Source organism: Sinocyclocheilus grahami, unplaced genomic scaffold, assembly GCF_001515645.1.
Source record: "Sinocyclocheilus grahami isolate Dianchi unplaced genomic scaffold, SAMN03320097.WGS_v1.1 scaffold84.1, whole genome shotgun sequence".
In the NCBI taxonomy this organism is placed as follows: Eukaryota; Metazoa; Chordata; class Actinopteri; order Cypriniformes; family Cyprinidae; genus Sinocyclocheilus; species Sinocyclocheilus grahami.
In genome coordinates this window covers 1,211,372-1,232,305 of record NW_015505263.1, presented here as the reverse complement: position 1 = coordinate 1,232,305, position 20,934 = coordinate 1,211,372, and the positions used below count along the sequence as shown (strand labels likewise).

General features: G+C 36.9%; 2 protein-coding genes across 3 annotated transcripts in view; both read left to right on the top strand.

Moving 5' to 3' along the window:
* The window catches only part of baz1a (bromodomain adjacent to zinc finger domain, 1A), a 29,179-nt gene extending 13,565 nt beyond the window's left edge, over nt 1–15,614 (top strand). Inside the window, exons 4-29 of the mRNA XM_016274013.1 lie at nt 1,957–2,106; nt 2,205–2,306; nt 2,440–2,527; nt 2,647–2,781; nt 2,938–2,998; nt 3,118–3,272; nt 3,429–3,524; nt 3,620–3,758; nt 4,053–4,199; nt 5,834–5,929; nt 6,069–6,293; nt 6,455–6,620; nt 8,423–8,527; nt 8,638–8,729; nt 9,521–10,066; nt 10,389–10,552; nt 10,691–10,833; nt 10,970–11,118; nt 11,804–11,884; nt 11,979–12,061; nt 12,171–12,335; nt 12,598–12,788; nt 12,897–13,228; nt 14,007–14,182; nt 14,383–14,470; nt 14,643–15,614. Coding sequence (XP_016129499.1) covers nt 1,957–2,106; nt 2,205–2,306; nt 2,440–2,527; nt 2,647–2,781; nt 2,938–2,998; nt 3,118–3,272; nt 3,429–3,524; nt 3,620–3,758; nt 4,053–4,199; nt 5,834–5,929; nt 6,069–6,293; nt 6,455–6,620; nt 8,423–8,527; nt 8,638–8,729; nt 9,521–10,066; nt 10,389–10,552; nt 10,691–10,833; nt 10,970–11,118; nt 11,804–11,884; nt 11,979–12,061; nt 12,171–12,335; nt 12,598–12,788; nt 12,897–13,228; nt 14,007–14,182; nt 14,383–14,470; nt 14,643–14,815 — 4,048 coding nt within the window. The 3' untranslated portion in view covers nt 14,816–15,614. The remainder of the gene's footprint in view (nt 1–1,956; nt 2,107–2,204; nt 2,307–2,439; nt 2,528–2,646; nt 2,782–2,937; nt 2,999–3,117; nt 3,273–3,428; nt 3,525–3,619; nt 3,759–4,052; nt 4,200–5,833; nt 5,930–6,068; nt 6,294–6,454; nt 6,621–8,422; nt 8,528–8,637; nt 8,730–9,520; nt 10,067–10,388; nt 10,553–10,690; nt 10,834–10,969; nt 11,119–11,803; nt 11,885–11,978; nt 12,062–12,170; nt 12,336–12,597; nt 12,789–12,896; nt 13,229–14,006; nt 14,183–14,382; nt 14,471–14,642) is intronic.
* Nucleotides 15,615–16,619: 1,005 nt separating this feature from the next.
* cfl2 (cofilin 2 (muscle)) lies at nt 16,620–20,934 on the top strand. Of its 2 annotated transcripts, none has more exons than XM_016274125.1 (4): nt 16,620–16,747; nt 18,980–19,287; nt 19,971–20,047; nt 20,669–20,934. In XM_016274125.1, exons 1-4 carry the CDS (start codon nt 16,745–16,747, stop codon nt 20,779–20,781), a joined length of 501 nt encoding a protein of 166 aa, XP_016129611.1. In that variant the 5' UTR covers nt 16,620–16,744; the 3' UTR covers nt 20,782–20,934. The 2 variants fall into 2 exon arrangements, with proteins under 2 accessions (XP_016129611.1, XP_016129610.1); XM_016274124.1 differs by lacking the exon at nt 16,620–16,747 and adding an exon at nt 17,045–17,136.

Sequence of the window (20,934 nt, the reverse complement as noted above, 5' to 3'; positions counted from 1 at the left end):
TGCAGGGCTCTAAAGCGCAGCTTGTTGCATTTAAGCAGCAAAAATACACACAAAATGACACCAAAATGGCCATCCTGGCCACACAGTTAAATAAATGATAATATTCAGTGATGTGAACTGTGGAGTAACGTCTGGCGCAGTTGCAGCTTGTACTTATTACTAAAACAAGAAAGCAAACGAGTAGCATTAATAGTCATTCATTTTAGTTAACATATGCTATGATAATTTGAAAAGATTTTTATTCTTATTGTAAAATAATGGAACATTTAGGTCATGAATATTGTCTCAAAAGTCATGGAAAAGTCATGAAAATGTATTGGTAAAAATGTGTACGAACCCTGTATTAATAAGATTAGTATTGACCAAGTTCAGAGGCTGTCATATGTGGATCAACTTACTTTGTGTATTTTCAACAGTTTCAATATGAAAAATAACTTTTATATTGATTTAATGGATTTATTTTATTTTGGGGAAAAACTAATCTTTTTTTTTATAATAAATCTTTGAAAATCTAAATCTGGATTTAAATTTTTAATGTTATTATAACCTAAAGATACTATGAAAGTTTGAAACCAATAATAGTGGTTTTCATCTTGCCACTTTATTGGTAAAGAGAAAACATTTTTAATCCAAGTGGATTTATAGCGTTTTGGAACCAAACTCTACATTTGACTGAGGTGGCCACCTCATAATGTTCTATGCATGAAAAACCCTGGATTCAACAGATTGACTGGGTCATATGTTGCATATTTGACTGTACTGGTTGCAATGCATGTTTTTTTGTGTGTGGTGCAAATTCAGACAATTTTACCATTTTTGATAATGGTTAAATCTTTGAAGATCTGTCTTTTGAATTAAAAATAATTGCAAAATAATTTTAGGACAACAGTTTACTTTATTTATTTTTTTTACTCGAGAAAAAACAACCGTTATGTAGATGATCCACAACTGTGCTAAAGAGAAATGATGTGTAGTGAATGATGAACAAAAACCCTGTATAAAGCACTGTTTTGAAAAGACCATGGCTTAACAGAAGAAAAACACCCAGATGTTCATCGATGTGTCTCCACCCTTGTCTGCCTCCTCTAGACAAAGCACTTTTGGAGCTCTGAAAGTCCTTGGCCGCTCTGTATGCAGTACATTATCAAGTCTTCGAAAATAAGTATGCCAACCCAGCACAATTCCAGAGAAATAGCAGTTTTAATCTAGCCTGATCTTGACCAGAAACTTGCCTGTTGAAGGGCAGGGTATCAGAGCTCCGTCCTGTAGGAGAGGATCAGAGTCAGCCATCACAAGCTGACCTTGCTATTTGGAGATAACGTAAAGTGATAGGGTGGAGCTTAGAGAATCCCCCTGATTGGCTGCACCAGTGCAAGGAGTTGCCCTAGACATCATCAGAGTTCGCAGAGACAACCAGACGTGAGGAAGCATGGAGCCCTACTGGTAGACAGGGGGTGGAGGGGGATTTTTTTTTTTTTTCTTCTTTCTGTTTTGGAAGACAAGTAGGAAGACCGCTGTCTGTGTCTGGCTGAGTCTTGCTGTCTTATCCAGTCAGTCAGATAGATCACACCCAAACTGCCTGCTTGATTCTGTATGTTTAGAGTTTTTTTTTTTTTTTTTGCAAGTTAGGGATGTTGTGTTTTCTACATCGTGGATAAATATAATATTTACAGAAAGAAGGTCATATAAATGGCTGTTCTGGGAGACATAGAGAGCCTTACAGTTTTCACAATTTCTTATGAACTGCTCTTTAAAGTAGATTTAAAAACATTTTACCTGTACATACGGTTTAGTAGAATTTGAGGTAAAATTCTGGTTCCCAGGCTCTCTGATTAAGTCTAGTTTTCATTAGTTCTTCATTTATCAATTGGTTAATGGTTCACACTTTTTCATTTGGAACTAAACGCATGCACACAGATTTGTTTTAATCTATTTTAATATTTTCATGATCAACAGGCAACCCTGCAAAATATTGGATGTTACGCCTCCCCATTCCAATGGCACAGTCAACGGCCATGTCAAACATCACATAGAGGGCGATTCAATTGTTATCAGTGACAGTGATGAGGAGCCGACAGTCACTTCTCCTAAAACACCAACTAATGGGTCAGTGCTCAGAACTTTCTTTCTATGAAATTCTTCATATGTGTCTGCTTGTACTGGTTTTCATCTAAATTGTGTGTTTTATGCTTTGTTGTCTAAAGCAAGAAGAAGAAATCCACCAGTCCATCTTCGTTTAAATACAGAGTTCAGCCTGTCACCCCCGAGGGTTGTGAACCTTTAGTAGTAAAAGCTGCTCAGATTTGGTGAGTAATGTTCTTTTTGCTAGAGATAAATTCATGAATAAATGTCATAGTTGTCTTTTTGTTTCTCTTATTTGTTACTCATTGTAAAGTCACTGATTTTTTTTCCCTCTCCTTTTGCTTTTCCATCATATAGTCGTAAAAAGAGCGTTTTTAGTCGAGACCGATTGAAGCTGCTTCTTAAACAGCATTGTGAACCAATAAATGGGTCTGTCAGACTCAAGGTAAATACAACAATGAAACAAAAAAAATATGATAGATTTTTAGTTAGTTATCAAGGTTGCCCAATTTAATAATTTCAATTTAAATGATTTTTTTCCTCTCTGGTTACTGTAATTTCCAGCCATCAACAGTTCTAAAATATAAGTTAGCCGAACACAATTTCTCCTACTTCTTCCCTGACGAGCCCCCAGTGTTTGCCTTCAGTCCACCAGGGAAGTGCAGAGGTCGCCGTCCTAATGATGCCTCTCCAACTGAGGTCGGTGTTATTGTGTGCTTGCGTGTGTTTAGATGTAATGTTTGCAACTTGGAGCATGGCATGTCATTTGTTAAATTAAGACCGAATTTCAGTCTGATGTAGAATTTAGGACCTATGCTTTAAATTCTCTGATGAGAATTTATTTCCCAATTTTAGATGAATTATGTTGAGGAGAAATTAAAATTGATGCAGCAGAAAGAACAGATGATGGCCATGGGTAAGTTTCAAATGCAAAATCAAAGTTATATACTGACTAGACTTGTCATGGGGTCAGTTATGCACTGCATCTGATTCTGCATGCATTTGCTGTTTCTTTGCATGGCTTGCATTATGAAGAAAAATTCAAGAAAGAAAGAGAAGATCTAATAGAGGCCAAAAGGAAAGAAAAAGAGGACAAGGAGAAAAAGAGAGAGGAGATGAAGAGGATAGTAGAAGAGGAGAAACAGAGGCGGAAAGAGGAGAAGGAACGAATGAAGGTTGAGAAAGAGAGGGTGAGTTGGACGTTTTTTTTTCTTTTTTAAAAGTTTATCTACAGTCTTTCACTCATACCTGGTCCTACATACTGTATGTCAAGTAATTTTTAAATGTTTATATTTTGTTTTATTAATTTTTACACCTGTTATACTTTTGTTTGTGATGTGCCTCAGGAACGAGAGAAGCTAAAGGAGGAAAAGAAAAAATATGCAGAACGACTGAAGTTATGGAGCAAACCTCGAGAAGACATGGAGTGTGATGACCTTAAGGTAAACATGTCGGGGGATACTATAAAACACATCTTTGCTTGGATGCATACATAAGCAGCAAACTAAATGTTGTTTTGAAATTTGCCTGTGTTCAGGAGCTGCCGAAGTCACTTCCAGTGAAAACCCGTCTTCCTCCAGAGCTGTTTGGAGATGCTCTGATGGTGCTTGAGTTCCTGAATGCATTTGGAGAGCTGTTTGATCTAAAGGATGAGTTCCCTGATGGCGTAACACTGGGTAAGATACACTTACTGCTCATAAGCACATTACACCATGGGATATTATGGCATTCCCACTTGCTAAATCTAGCATGAGTTGTCCTAATATTCTAGCTTACAAATTGACTTTTCTTTTACAATTTTTTTGGAGTCAGAGGCATGGGATATTATGGCATTCCCACTTGCTAAATCTAGCATGAGTTGTCCTAATATTCTAGCTTACAAATTGACTTTTCTTTTACAATTTTTTTTTGGAGTCAGAGGCATTTATTTATTTTTAAACATTCCTGATGAGGGTTGTTGCTTTTTACAGAGGTTCTTGAGGAGGCCTTGGTGGGCTCTGATCCTGAGGGGCCACTCTGTGAACTGCTGTTCTTCTTCCTTTCGGCCATATTCCAGGCTCTGGCAGAGGAACAGGAGGAAGTGGCCAAAGACCAGGTGGCAGAAGCGGACGCCAAAGGTCAGAGATGCAGAGGTTACAACTTATTTAAAAGAGTCTACAAAGAAGATATTTCAAATTGGGAAAAGTTAATTTTGTCATATGAAATCTAACAGACAGATATAATTTACTGATGCCAGGGTGGAAATTAAATCCCAGTATATACTAGGTGTGTAAATCGGATGGTTCGTCACGATACGATATCGATTCTCATACCCAGCGATACGATATTTGAAAAAAAAAAAATCAAGTCACACACAAGATCAGTAATTTTAAGATATGACAACAGTCAAGACAGTCTTTCAGGTTTCTGTGCTAAAATATGCAATGTGTAAAGTAATGTAACTCCTCATTAGGAAACGACACAAATGAGGTACTCCAGTTGTAGGGAAAAAAATGAAGCTGTTAACTTTATTTGATACTTTTTTTTTTGGCTGCTACTACGGGCTCGGTGCTAAAAACCTTTTCTACAGATCACCAAATTACAAGCAATAGCAGAAAATAAATATAATATAACAGAGACACTAATTAAATAAACAGTGTTTTTCAGGTAGATCTAAAAGAAATTGAGGTACAGAAATGTAAAATAACACTGCATAGTCTTCACTATATAGATTAATCCTTATAAAATGTGTTCTGTAAGAATCAGTGAGATTTTTTTTTTCTTTGACAGAAGTTTTCTGTTAGTCTGCTTTCACTTTAAGAAAAGTACGGATCCAATATACTGATACACATGCGTTTTTTTTTTCTTTTTTCCCTCAACTGTTTACGTTAAGATATAGGCCTAACTGACTGTTTACTAGGATATTCGCCAAGGTGCACATGTTGATGTAATTTGGTCTGTATTTGTTCATCCGTGCACAAAAAAGCGGAAGAGAGCTCAATTAGGTATTAGCGCTTTGAATGTGTGCGCATGTCACTGTTCGCTGAAAACTTCTCACAAGCGCTCGACAATTCCGTCAACTATCCCGAGCGTCTTTTACGCTTGCCCTTCAGGCAGTCTTATCGTCCCGACACGTGAGTTTGAATGAGAATGCACGCTTTGGCGGTAATGCACAGATGTACATTGGTGAAAATGTGGACAGTGTCAAACTAAGGTGTCTATTTATACTACAGATATCCATATTTTACTTGTGGCATCGATACATCGTATCATTAGACATTTAATCGATATATTGATACATATATGGATCGTTACAACCCCTAGTATATACTCAGTATTTGGAAAGTGTGCAAGTTTCAGAGCGGTGTTATTTTTGTATCATTGAGATACCATTAAAGTTTTTATTATTTTGAAGTCATTTGTTTTTTCTGTTTTTATTTTAATTTTAGTTAGTTTTATTTGCTGCTTTGAATGTTTTTGCCTTTTGTTTTATTAATATTTTTTTATTTATGCCTGTATAATTTTCATTTTTTATTTTAGTTTTAGTCATTTTAGTACTTCAACTTAAAGTAAACAAAAATAAATTGCCTCCGCAACTAACTAAAATAAAATAAGTTTAAGAATTTGACCACTTTTTGTGGTTTCAGTTAATTATAGTTCCAAATTTCAGTAGTTTTAGTAGTTTTCCACTACTAGAAAGTTCAGGTGTTATGTTATTTACCTTCAGTATCCTGGTGAGTCAGGTATGTTTGACTGTGATTTTTATTCTTAGATCTTAGTGAAGCTCTGGAGGATGACGCTGACCCCACACAGTCTGCCATCAGCGCTGTGGCATCTCTTGCTGCTGCCTGGCCACAACTGCACCAAGGTCAGATAATGTGCCCTGAAATATGTCTGTACTGTCTTTATGACCATTGTGGACATTTTGTAATGATTTTACCTTTTTATATATATACTTTCAGTAAATTCAAACACCCAGTGAAACCATGTTTCTTTTCTCTGCGCAGGCTGTAGTCTGAAGCAGTTGGATCTGGACAGCTGTACTCTCACTGAGATTCTGAGGCTGCACATCCTGGCTTCGGGGGCAGATTGCATGTCCACCAATGCAAAGTTTCGCTACCAGAAACAGGGTGGGTTTGGCTCCACAGATGACCCCTGTGTGGAGCTGCGTCTGTCAAACCAGTGCCTGCTCAAAAAGCTCTCCTGCACTGCTGTTTATGACCTACTGCCTGGTTAGTGGTTTTTTTTCTATTCTTTGTTCGATGTTGTTTTTTCTTTCTTTCAAAAAATTAAATTATAATAAAAAAAAATAAACAGAATTATCTAAAATGAATTTAAGAAAATCAACATTTTCTAATTGTTCAGTATGTCTAATATTATTTCACGTGTTCAGGAGAGAAGCTGAAGATCCTGCATTCTCTGTGTGGAAAGCTGCTGACTTTGGTTTCTACAAGAGACTTTATAGAAGACAATGCAGATGAGCAGAGATCTGCCAAGCAGGAACTGCGAGAGCTTAAAGCTGAACAGCATCGCAGAGAACGAGAGGAAGCTGCAGAGAGGTACAGAATAGACTACAGAGTTAGGGTAGCGCCATATTTTTGACAGAAATGAAAACGGGGCTGTAAAGGGATACAAGTACAGTACGTTCAATGGATGTACTGTTGTTTAACAACATGTGATTGTTCTGATTGTGAACTGATTGTTCAGCTGACAAAACAAAAACACCATAAAACAGTTTTGAAAGTTAAGTTGTGAAAACGACATGAAAATTTAATGTCCTAAATTTTCGTATGCGTTTTTTTGGATTCATCATCCTTATCAAATACGTGAGGTCGTATTTATTTTTTAAAGTGCAAAAATTTTGGACGAGAATTTCGGAATTGTGTGACCTGTGCAAAGGCCTTTAGGGCCTTTATACAGTGTTTGCCATTTGTAAAGACCAAGTCTTAACCCTCACAGCCTTGTTTTCATTTGTGTTAAATTCAATATGGCATCTAGCCTGATTACTGTTTTACATAGACCTATACCTATCTATTAGGGCTGTGCATTTTTTTTTTTTCGAATTTAAAATAAAAATCCACATTCGAATGCAAAAACATTGCATTCGAATTTTAGGTGTGCGTCAGGCAGCCTTATCAGTGGCACACGAAAGGCAACGACGATGTAAGTGTCATTGAATTTTAATGCTTTTGTTAGCCTGTCCAGTTGAACCCACTAGATGCGGCGCTGCTACGTTGTTCATTCAAAATATTGCAGAAAAAGAGAACAATCAATGCGGGGAAGATGTTTATGTCGAAACCGAAACCAAGCCGTTCACACAGAACGCATATTTATCGCATTTTCTAGAGGGACATCTGTCACCGTTGCACTCGTGTCTCGCAGAAGAGAGCCGCATGTTTAGAAAGCTATGTAAAATTAATGTTAGTTCAACTTTTAAAAAAACATGTCTCAAGACTTTATGGCGGTTTTCATCAAGTTTTTAAATGAAGAAAGTACTCTTTGTGATTGGTTTTCAGTCCTTTGTATTAAACTATACATATAAACCATATATAATTAATAAAGTTGCTTAAACAATTATAAGCATTATTTTAAACATTATGCAAAGATAGTCATGTTATTTTATTAGGCTTTGCAGGGCTCGCAAAATCGCTAGCCCGTGGTCCCGGGGCTATTGTGTTTTCCAGTCGGGCTACCAAAATGTATCACCACTCTGCCCGACAGGCTATCTTAAATGCAGATCTCCCGCGGGTCCTTATAAACTCCTAACATGAGTTGTATCAAACTTAATGCCATTAAAAGTTTTAAATGTTAAATGGTATAAGAAATGTCTTAATTATAATTCCAAGAGCTTTTACAGTTGGGTACCGAAAGACAAGTCGATGTCATTGAATAAATATGAGCGCTGCATGTTTCAAGTCAAAACGTGGCGCGGATGTCTTTATTTGAATGTATCTGAAGGGAACCGATATTTGTGTATTGAAAATATTTTTGATTGACGTTTTTAAACTCCTATCAGATTTTCTGTATTTAAAAAAATAAATAAATAAAGGTCTTTTTTATTTGGGCTAGTTAAATTATTTTTCATGCTACCAAAATCTGAAGAGTACCTGCCCGAAGGTCTACCAGGGATTTTGAAATTGTGAGCCCTGCTTTGAAAAAACGTGCATAATATTTTGCTCTCTTGTGGCCTCAGGAGAGAAGCCAGCAGCTTTTTTTCCCCCAACTGAAATTATGCCTTTTAAATTCGAATATATTGGTAATATTTAAGTAAAAAAAAATTGAATTTAGTTTTTCAGCTATTTTGACAGCCCTACTATCTATCAGCATCTTAGAAACTAATAGTTGCATCTCCATATTCCAGGGTTCGAAAAAGAAAGGAGGAGAAGCTGAGGGAACAGGAGCAGAAATTAAAAGAAAAACATGAAAAACTCAAAGAGGAGGCAAGAAATGGAGAACATGTGGCAGGGTAAGCTGAACCAATAATCCTTTCTCAATATTCAATCCCTGGGTTTTGGGACACCGCTTACATTCCAGTCCACATATTTGATTAAACTTGTCTCTGTCTGTTGGTTGTAGAGAGGAGATGGACACCAGCACAGAAAGTCAGGAAGGTCATGCTGAGCAAAACACTGAGGATGAGGAGGAGCAACCAGCTAAATCTAAAAAAGGTATCAGCAGAAGTATCGCATCAGTTTACTTTGATACATTCTTGGTCTTATTATGATCGATTTATCAGTGCATGTTGTTTGAAAGGGAAAAAATAGTTAAAGGGGTCATATGATGCCATTTCAAGTTTTCCTTTCTCTTTGGAGTGTTTCAAGCTGTTCGTGCATGGATAAGATCCCTAAAGTTGCAAAGACTAAAGTCTCAAACCCAAAGAGATATTCTTTATAAAAGTTATATGTATATAATAATGTACATTATGTGGAAAATGTTTTTTTTTTTTAAATCTTGAACCGCATAATCACATTGCATTACACCAAATACAAAACATAATGTTCTTTTTGGCAACGTCAAATGACCCCTTTAAACAAACATGCAAGTGGTATGAAAGATGTTGAGCTTGATTTATGACTTTTATCCAAAGTGACTTATTGGATTTAAAGGGTTAGTTCACCCAAAAATGAAAATTCTGCAGTGTTTCTCATACATAAGCTCTACCTGGGCGGCCAATGCAGGTAAATTGTGAATGGGAACATTGCAGTTGCATTGCTGTCTAGGGAGGGTCAGAGAGCTCTCAGATTTTATCAAAAATATCTTAATTTGTGTTCCGAAGATAAACGAAGGTCTTAACGGGTTTGGAATGACATGAGTGTGAGTAATTAATGACAGAATTTTAATTTTTGGGTGAACTAACCCTTTAAGAGAAGACATCTTATCAGTTCTTGCTCGCCCTAAGAAATGGTTGTTTAAATTCTGTTGCAAATATCTATAGAATTCCTTTATTTTTGTTTTCCAGTAAAGAAAACCAATGACACGCCAAAAGAGAAGCAGGTTGGTGAGGTTGAAACGAAAGACAGTCTGAGCCCAGAGGAGTTACAACAACAGCAGCTCAAAGAGAAAGAGCTCCTGGAGCGCATTCAGAAAGCTATGGCCTGCACCTACATCCTGCCTCTCGGCCGCGACCGCCTTTATCGCCGCTACTGGATTTTCCCTTCTGCTGGTGCACTGTTTGTCGAGGAGGACTTCTTTGCCCTGACAGAGGACATGCTAGAGCCCCGTCCTACTCCCGAACCCAAAATAGAAGAGCTTTTCTCAGCCAAGAGCCCAGTTAAGACCGATGCCACCACTGAGGAGCCGGTGCTGGTCCAGAACACCTCGCCGCCAGTCAACCGGCCCAATCAGTGGTTCTTCTACAGCACACCTGAGGAGGTGGAGCAGCTCATAGAGGCTCTGAACCCTCGTGGACGCAGAGAGAGCAGCCTTAAAGAGACTTTGCTGCAGGAGAAGGAGCGAATTGTTCAACTGATGGATAGCAAAGCTGCTCAGCGGTACTATCACTCAGGTACTGTAATTGAACCATTAATAATAAATGATAATCAGTAATTACTGGTGATACCTGAGCACCAAATCAGCATGTTAGAATGATTTCTGAAGGATCACTGAAGACTGAAGTAATGGCTGCTGAAAATTCAGCTTTGTCATCTCAAGAATAAATAACATTTTGAAATATATTTTAAAAAGAAAATGGTTATTTTAAATTGTAATAATATTTAACTATTTCTCTTGCTATATTTTTGATCAAATAAATGCAGCCTTGATGAGCATAATAGAAAAAATGAATTATTATTTTTTTCAAACTGTACTATATTTAATTTATTATGCAGATGAATCCCTGCCAGAGACCAAAGGAAGTACTTTAAAGCCAAAAGCTGGCCCATCTTACCCACAAAGCACTGTACCTGCTGAGCGCTTCATGGAGAATCGTCTCCGAGATCTACTACTGGATATTGAGGACCGCATCTATCAGGGAACTCTGGGGGCAATTAAAGTATGTTGATTGTGTCGACCACATTCCATAGCTGTAAATATTGTATTTCTTATAGTGATGTGGCTTGATCTGGATGTTTGTTAATGGTAACCTGTTTTTTTTCCCCTTCCCTTTTTTTCCCCTCTTTACCCTGAAAAGGTGATGGACAGAAACTCATGGAGAGCCGCACTGGAAAACGGGAACTATGAACTGCTAAATTCTGAGTCTAAAGAGAACGGGCTGACCAACGAAGAAGAGGAGCCAATGGAAATTGATGAGAATCACGTCAGAGTCAAAGACAGGTTATTTCACTTTAATATTTGTTACCCGTGTATTTTTATTTGTGTGTTCAAACAGAGTCTGATGCTCCTACAAGCTAACAGAATTTGCAGTAGTGTCTGCGATTGTGTGAATTGATGGTGTTTTTCTTGTTTTTAGGCTGCAAGAATTGAAGGCAGAGGGTCAGAGTGCCATGTCCTCTACTGTGTGCACACCACAGCCTGTCAATAACATTGTCCACTTTTTGGCACAGGCTCTTGCACAGATAGAGCAGGGCATAGAGCGCAAGTTCCTGAAAGCGCCGCTAGGTAAGATCTGTTACTTCTATGGTTCTTCTGAAACTTTGACGGTATAAATCCGCCTTTCCACTACCTCTGACAAGTGATAGACCGGAAGTCATTCATTTCCAATGTAGAGTTGTGCGGGAGCTGCGTGGAACTCCAGTCATATGCATATGCGGAAATTTCAGATCTGATTTGAGCTCGGATGCATTAAAATATTTAAACTTCTGCAGCTAGACCGTATGCGGCCGCCCAACCAGATGTGATGTATTCTAATCAAAACTGAGTGCGAGGTTACCAATATTTTTCCATTTTAACGTTATTCTGTAAACCATTTCTGTAAAATGGCGGTTTAGAATAATTATGGCAGAAATAATTATTTTATCATTATTAACGTTGATTAGCCCCATAAAACCTATTAAAAACTATGGTGTTTTTATTTGGTGGTTTTGTGTGGATATATTCAAACATTTCATTATATTCATTAAAATCGTGGTGAATAAGCTGAGGTAAGTTGAAAGTTCTGTGCGACTGCCACTAGGGGGAGGAATGCGACAATCGTATTCAAATGTTGGAGACAGTGGAAAGGCGGCTTAAGTGTGTGTTCTTGAAAACTATATGGATAATTTTGTTTGTAGGAACATGTTTTTGTTTAATTTTTGAATCAATTAATCCACAGGCTCTTATTTCTGAATGTTTTGTTTTTAATCAGGTGATGACGATGCCAAGAAAGACCAGAAGTTAAAGAAAAAGGATAAAAAGAAAGATGACGACCAGTCCAGTGAGAAAGATGGTAAGATTTGTTTACCAAAAAACTGAAAGTTTTTTTTTCTCTTTAAGCACATGTTGGTTTAAATTATCATTACTAAACCTGTTTTCCTCAACAGATGGCAGTGAAAGTGGGCGGCAGGTGAAGACTGTGCAAGAACGCTGGCGTGAGTCTTTGTTGGCCTGCTCCAGCTTGTCGCAGGTCTTCCTGCATCTCTCCACACTTGAGCGCAGTGTAGTCTGGGCCAAATCCATCCTCAATGCCCGTTGTAAGGTGTGCGTCTTTGTTGGCCTGCTCCAGCTTGTCGCAGGTCTTCCTGCATCTTTCCACACTTGAGCGCAGTGTAGTCTGGGCCAAATCCATCCTCAATGCCCGTTGTAAGGTGTGCCGTAGGAAAGGAGACGCTGAGAACATGCTTCTCTGTGACGCCTGTGACAGAGGCTATCACATCTTCTGTGTTCGGCCAAAACTGAAGGTGAGAACCATAGTTTTTGGAAGGTTTTATTTAGTGGACCCCTTAATAACTGTTCTTTTTCAGAAACCCTGACTTGCCATGCAGACGTAAAGTGTGTACGTATAAACTAACACATGCAGCCAAGGACAAAAAAAGGAAAGGAAAATAGACATGTATATCAGCAATCTGTTATTAAATTATTGTATATTTATTGGTAAATAGAAAATCTCTTAAACTTCTGAGTTTAAGACGAAAGTTTGATCTTCCTTCATTTGTTTTACAGGCTGTTCCTTCTGAAGACTGGTTCTGCCCTGAGTGCCGCCCCAAACAGCGCTCCCACAGAATCAACTCACGGCAGCGTTCCTCTATTGACTCTGAAGAAGATATGGAGGAAGAGGAGGAGTCTGAACAAGAGGAAGAAGAATCAGAAGAGGAAGAAGTTGAGTCGGAAGAAGAACAGTCAGAGGAGGAAAAGTTAGTGGACTTGGCTTTTTTTTTTTGATAATTTTTCTTGCAGGTTTACTCATTTCATGCAGAAGGATATTGTGAAAGTTGTTTTCTTTTTTCTCATTTATTTAACAGTGTGCCCAAGAAGGCTCCTGTCAAACTTCCTCTCCAGAGCAATAAAGGAGGTCGTTTGAACACCAGATCAAAACAGGCTGAATCAAGTCATTCCACGACTCGCTCGCAGCAGAACACACCCAAACAGAGCCAGCCTGCTTCTAATAAAGGAGGCTCCAAAAACTCAGGGAAGAAGTCTACCCCGGTGTCTAATTGCAAACCCCCTCCCCGGGCAGGAAGCCGCTCCAGTGCTCGTCTTAGTCTAGAGGTGCCCGCCGATGGCACAACAGCCAAATCCAACCAGTCCAGTCCTGCAGCAGAAAATACAGACTCTAGGAAGAGACCCATTACTGGTAAGGAGTTTCAGTGAATTCACTCAAAAAAGGGGGGAAAAAAACAAAAATCTGATTAACATAAAGGAAATTTAATTTACTGCATCACATCAAAGTAGGATACTCTGGAAGCTTGTTTCCGCCACAGAATGCAAAATAAAATGTACTCAAAATTGTATGTATACATCTCACAATTTTATTTCTGGCATGGAATAAAAATAAAAATGGTAATCTCACAATTTGGACTACTTTTCGTGAAATTGCAAGTTTATATGTAACAATTCTGACTTTTTCTTAGAATTGAGAGTTTGTCTCTCAATCGCAAGTTATAAAATATTTACATCTCGCAATTGACTTTCTCAGAATTCTGACATTGTAATTACTTTTTTTCTTTGTTTAGGAACATAATGAAAAATAAAAAAGCTAATTGAGACTTTTTGTCTCACAATTCTGACTTGTTCTCTTTTTTTTTTGCAAAAAAATTAAATGGAGATAAAAACTAAGATTTGAGTAAAAGTCACAATTGTGAGATAAAAAGACATGATTGCCATTTTTATCTTGTGACAGAAAAAAGGTGTTATAGGATACAGTATGAAAAAGGGAACAAATGGAACAAAATTCCATGTAAATGCCAATGTTTTTTCCCTAAATTTTATATCGGGCTTGGATTGAAGAAAATGACACAAAAAAAATGGCATACTTGATATTTAACTGAATGCAGACACCTGTTGTTTTTCCCGTTTCATTTTCTCCAAGACTTCTTGTTCACATGTATTTTGGTTTGCCACTGTTTCTCCAGCAGAGGTCTCCCCAAAAGCCAAGATCGTCTTGGCTCCAACCACCACTTCATCCAACCGTCGAATCTCAGTGAGAAACTTAGGCGTACACGAGCTGTCAGCCTGTGAGCTGCTCACTGTGGACCTGGTCAGACACGAGGACAGCTGGCCCTTCAAGAAACTGGTGTCTAGAACTCAGGTAGTGCATTTAGAAGTACACACTTATACCTCTCTGTAACAAGGCCATGGAGCTCCCATTCATGCTTACTTTACGACCAGCTGTACTCCTAAATAATCTGTGCAGTTGTTCTGTGACATCTCACTATCCCAGTTTTGCACCGAGGCATTATTTTCATGGTTTTAATGACTTTTATATTTTTATTGCACACATTTTTCCAGGTGCCCGATTACTATGACATAATCAAAAAACCCATCGCCTTGAGCACAATCAGGGAAAAGGTCAACAACTGTGAATACCAAACTGCTGGTAAGAATTGAAGGTTGAAGTTTTTTTTCTTTTTAAACAAGTTGAAATATCCACTCGAGTATATCAAGACGTAATTTAGAATGAACCATATCTAAACCACTTTAATAGCTTGATAGTCGCACAACATGAATCATTGCTAAATGTAGTTTCTTTTGTGTTATTAATCTCATAGCGGAGTATATTAAGGATGTGGAGCTCATGTTTTCCAACTGTCTGGAGTACAACCCAAGTAACACCAACGAAGCAAAAGCCGGTCTACGGCTCCAGGCCTTCTTCCATTCTGAGCTTCAGAGACTCGGCCTGACTGAACGCATGACCCCTCCACAGAAACAGCCACGGATGTAAACAAAAGCCCGTCTTCCACACAAATACACCAACTGGCTCAGAATGAAGGCCAGTTCATAATCCGCTGTCTAATTATGTTGTTCCGTAGCATTTGTGGAATGTTCATGAACATTCCAGTGTGGTGTGACTCATTAAAAATTCTACCTAGCTCTTGTTCACAGTTTTATTTGCAATGTTCAGTGTGCAAGCAAAACGGCACTCAAGCAGCGGATATCAAGCGGCGTGTATCTTCACAGCCAGTGACAGGACTATAAATCGGCCTTTAATCCTATGGAGCGAAGTATAAGTCCTTCACTAGCAGGAGAAAAGGAAAAACAACTGTGCTGTAAAGAAAAAAATATTTGCACTGTTTTCTGAAAAGTTATTTTTGTGTTCACGTAGTAACTCGGGACAAAAAGCCTTGTTTTTGTCTGCAATTTCAAAATGGTGCATTTTGGGTTTTTTTTTTTTTGTACTTCAACTGCATTTCTAGACTACTATTTTGTATAGATTTTTACAGACCGGAGTCTCCATTTTGACAATAAATTAAGTCTCGCAGCTCAAAGGAACTAATAGAATTTCTGTTTTGTAGTTGTAAAGATAAACTCAGTTCTTTTGTTCAGGTCCCTAGCTTGCATAAACACTACGTAGAAACCAAATCATCCTGTTTTGTTGCTTCCTTTTACAGTTTTTGGTATTTATTTAGATTTGGATATAATTTGCTTGCTTTATTTATAAAATTGTCTTTATAGGTTGTGTCTCTCCATCAGAAAGCTGTATGAATCAGTTTTCCTCTCATGGGTCTTAAGATTAATTTTACCTGATGTGTAAATCTTTTCTTTTTTTTTTCTCTATGTAAAATAAATTGTTAATATTTGGCTTGACCACTTGTGTTCATCACTGATTTTCAGTTATGCATAAATTGTATACATTTGGAGTTAGCTGCACTTTAAAATAGATTTTTACAGACCGGAGTCTCCATTTTGACAATAAATTAAGTCTCGCAGCTCAAAGGAACTAATAGAATTTCTGTTTTGTAGTTGTAAAGATAAACTCAGTTCTTTTGTTCAGGTCCCTAGCTTGCATAAACACTACGTAGAAACCAAATCATCCTGTTTTGTTGCTTCCTTTTACAGTTTTTGGTATTTATTTAGATTTGGATATAATTTGCTTGCTTTATTTATAAAATTGTCTTTATAGGTTGTGTCTCTCCATCAGAAAGCTGTATGAATCAGTTTTCCTCTCATGGGTCTTAAGATTAATTTTACCTGATGTGTAAATCTTTTTTTTTTTTTTTTCTCTATGTAAAATAAATTGTTAATATTTGGCTTGACCACTTGTGTTCATCACTGATTTTCAGTTATGCATAAATTGTATACATTTGGAGTTAGCTGCACTTTAAGTGAAGAAAAAAAAATTAACAAATATCGGCTTTTTCCATTTAAAATGTGTACACTGTATATAACGTAGCATACGGGTATTTGAAAGTTTATAACAAATCATCAGCTCATGTGCCTTCAACTACTAATGAGTAAGCTAATTTAGTCATGAACAGATATGATGAATATATTATCTCAGATATAACAATTGCTAGATATTGCTCTTATTTGAAGTCAAATGTCTTGGGTACTGTTCAAGACTTAGAAGTTTGTTAGACGGGTAACGTCATATTTTCAGTACATTTAAGTTATTGTTTTAAACAATATTATGCCAAGTTGTAATTCAAATGTGTGGCACATATTTGTCCGCTTCATTTCCAAGTGTCCCAATGACTGCACGTGCTCGATCAGCCCTTCACTGCGGCTGTGCAATGCTTTCTCTCTCTCTCTCTCTCACACACACACACACACTCACTCTCTCTCTCTCTCTCGCGCACTGTCTCGGCTGTTCACATTCCCAGATAGAAGTACCAAGAAAATAATCGTTCACTGATTCATTTCGTCGGACAGCATGGTAAGCATAGGTCTTCTCTCACACATCGTTCATTCTTAATTCATAACAGATGTTATAATGTTATTTTGAAACTCTTTCTGTCAAACTTTTGATTGGTAACGGTCACGTTTTCAGCTCCGGCAGGAATGTAACGCGGCGCTGTCGCGAGGTCCGTGATTGTATGCGCTCCGGTTAAAGAATATAAAGCTCTATACGGCTCTAAGTTGATTTTGTGGTTACCAAAATCTGTTTTAGTTTGATATGAATCTATATCTCAGGCCTGTAGCCCGAAGCGGCCATTTTAAGCTAATTCTCTCTCTCTCTCTCGCGCACTGTCTCGGCTGTTCACATTCCCAGATAGAAGTACCAAGAAAATAATCGTTCACTGATTCATTTCGTCGGACAGCATGGTAAGCATAGGTCTTCTCTCACACATCGTTCATTCTTAATTCATAACAGATGTTATAATGTTATTTTGAAACTCTTTCTGTCAAACTTGATTGGTAACGGTCACGTTTTCAGCTCCGGCAGGAATGTAACGCGGCGCTGTCGCGAGGTCCGTGATTGTATGCGCTCCGGTTAAAGAATATAAAGCTCCTTACGGCTCTAAGTTGATTTTGTGGTTACCAAAATCTGTTTTAGTTTGATATGAATCTATATCTCAGGCCTGTAGCCCGAAGCGGCCATTTTAAGCTAATTTTAGCCGGTGTTTTAATCACTCTGAGCGCGCGCCTCTCCAACTTTTTCTCACGGGTGCTGGAGAAATAAATCATCGGGACTTGAACTGATGGACTCCTACGATAATACTTAGATCAGAACGAGCTGTTTATTGCTGTCAGATGCCTAATGTGCGTCATGGGAAGTGAATTCGGCTACTTGTTCATGATTCAGTAGGATTTAGTGGCCGTAGTGTGAGTGAGAGAGTCGCAGCTCCACACCAGCTGCTCAGAGCGCGTGTGTGCGCCTGCGCCATGACTGCCTGTTCACTCACTGTTAACTACTTCACACTAACTAGTACTTTTGATACTAGTAACTATTACAAGAGTTGACACTACTTGTTTATTCAGTATTGAATATATGAAAAATGCACTAAATACTTAATTAAATAATATTACCTATTCAGTACTTTTTCTAACTACTAACCTCATGTTTAGCAGTACTTTAATAGTCAGTGGTCATTATTTTGTTACAAGTATGTGTAGTAATTGTAATTTATAATAGTTGTTTGTAAAAAAAACAAAACACTGTCAAGTAGCCATTTTTCTAGACATTATAATAAGTGCAAAATAAATTATTCTAAAAAGTTAAGAAAAATCAGATGCTGCTTATATCCAATAAAAGATACTAGTAAGAAACTAGGTTGATATTATTTTGTTTATTATTTATATGGTTTATATATTACTATCTATTAATTATTTGAGTTTTTTCTAAAAAAAAAAATCTTATTTTTAAAATGATAATGCTTCTAATTTAAAATTGTTTAAATATTTGTACTGGTAAACAAGACAAATACAAGCAAGTACGATTTATTTATTTATTTAAGTGCAATTGGAGTAGTTAATGGTATCCAAAGAATAAGTAGTACTAATATCTAATTAAGTTCTTATCTGAATCTATAGCAATCATCTTATTAATATCCCATTTTATTCCTCTAATATTTAATTTGAATCCTCTAATAATATCTAATAAGTGATATCATGAATAATTGCCAGTAAAAGTAGGTACTAGTCAGTTGCTAGGAGAAAAATAAAAATACATGGTAATAAGTTACCAGTGCGGTTTGAGGAATACATTTTAAAATGGCATGCGAGTAGTAATGTTCATTTGACATTAATCACTGTTTTGTTTCAATGGATTAATGCACCGTTCAAACTTCGAAGGGCCTCATTTGTGTTGAGGGTGAAGTGTCATTGATCATGAATCCAAATGTATTTAAAAAGTCTCAGGAGGAGCTAGTTGTATCGTGGCCCAGGCACCCCACTATGACTCCATTTTGGACCGGGAGTGAGATTTGAACTGTAGTGACAGACCAGCTGGCTATGCGCAGCACTTACGTGAGTCAGGGTTTGTGAGCAGCACTGGATCACTCAATGCCAGTGAGGTGATCCAGATCTCTAATATTACCTGGTGGATTCATACAGTTGTTATTTTTTACTATGGTTGATGCTGGTTAGAGTTTGGACATCCAAATATGTAGACGTGCTGTTTTCGTATCAGCTGTCTGTACTTATCTCAATCCCATCCTCATCGCAGGCCTCTGGTGTCACAGTCAGTGATGAAGTCATCAAAGTCTTCAATGACATGAAAGTACGGAAGTCCTCGTCCTCAGACGAGGTGAAAAAGCGCAAAAAGGCAGTGCTGTTCTGCCTCAGCGATGACAAGAAGAAGATCGTCGTAGAAGAGGGCAAGCATATCTTAGTCGGAGACATTGGAGACACTGTCGATGACCCCTACGCCTGCTTCGTGAAGCTCCTACCTCTTAACGACTGCAGATACGGCTTATACGATGCCACTTATGAAACTAAAGAGTCCAAGAAAGAAGACTTGGTATTCATATTTTGGTATGTAGTCTGACTGGCAAGATAATTATTAGGATTGCAAAGGGGCGTAAAATTTCTGGTAAATTTCTGGAAACTTTCCAAGATGTTTTGGAAATTTTCCGCCCCTTTGCAACCATAATAACAGATACATTTTTGTTTTTTTATTGTATTTATTTATTTATGCATTTTTTTATTATATGCATTTATTAATTTATTTATGCATTTTATTGGAATTTAGATTTTAGTTTAGGTAGTTTGAATTGTTATTCAATTGGTTTTATTAAATTTGTATATTTGGAAAAGCACTATAAATGTTTTAATTTTTTTATTTTAAGTATTAGTTCCATTTTTTTATTTCTTATGACTTGTTTGATCTGTCTATAGCAACACATACAAGAAGTAAACTTGTCTAACTGGTTGAATTGTTGTTGTTGTTGTTGTTGTTTTTGTTTTTAGAATGCACTGATAGTTTAACGTCAGGCTTCTGAAATGAATTAAACCAGACCATCCAACATAATTATTTTTTTAATTAATTATTTTTATTTTAATTGATGGAATTATAGTTTTCATTTATATAAAAGCTTCAGTTAACAATAATAAATTGTTGCTTTTCAGTTCTGCTATACACAAAATACACAAGTCAATTCATTTTTCTTTCTTTCTTTCTCTGCATGTGTACTCAGCATTGATGTTTTTGATTACAGGGCCCCTGAAGGTGCGCCGTTAAAAAGCAAGATGATTTACGCTAGCTCAAAAGATGCCATTAAGAAGAAGTTTACAGGTGAGTACAGTCATATTCACTAATAATACCCATAATGCGTCTTTATAAAACAGATAGTATCTGGATGCTGGGTCCTGAGTGATGATTGTTCAATACATTGCTATGACACCAAATAACTAATATATAACCAGTATGTATATATATATATATATATATATAAAATACTCTAAAATATAAAAAATATTATAGTTAATATATATATTAAAGATAGGTTAACTATTTACTGTTATATGTATTATATATTAAAGGTAATGGTTAATCTATATGGGTAATGTAACTGACACAAGAAATGTTTTGAATATATATATATATATATATATATGACATTTAAAATGTTAAATATTGTTCAATTATATTATATTATTATATATTAAAGTTAGTAGTTAATATACAAGATGTATAAATAGAACAAATATATAAAATACAGACCGTAAAATAGAAAAAAAGTAAAAAAATAAGTTATGTATATATAAAATATATATATACAGTAGATAGAATCTATCACAATAAGATCAGAAACAAAGAAAGCACACATAAGTTCATATTCACATTGAAACAAAACACTCCAGTAGTACACTACTTTTTATTTGAAATCTAATGCAATCACGCGTTCTTTTCCAGGTATCAAACACGAATGGCAGGTTAATGGTTTAGACGACATTCAGGACCGCTCAACCCTGGCAGAGAAGTTGGGTGGAAATGTGGTCGTATCGCTGGAGGGGAGACCATTGTAAACTCAGCAGCCATGTGCCATCTGGATTCCACACGCTTTCATCTTAGCAGCTGTCTCTATCATTTGATCCTGAAGGAATAATCCTAGTTTGTCTTTATTTCTTTTTTTCCCCCTAATTTCTCAAGGAGATCTCATTAACATATGTAAGAAAAAA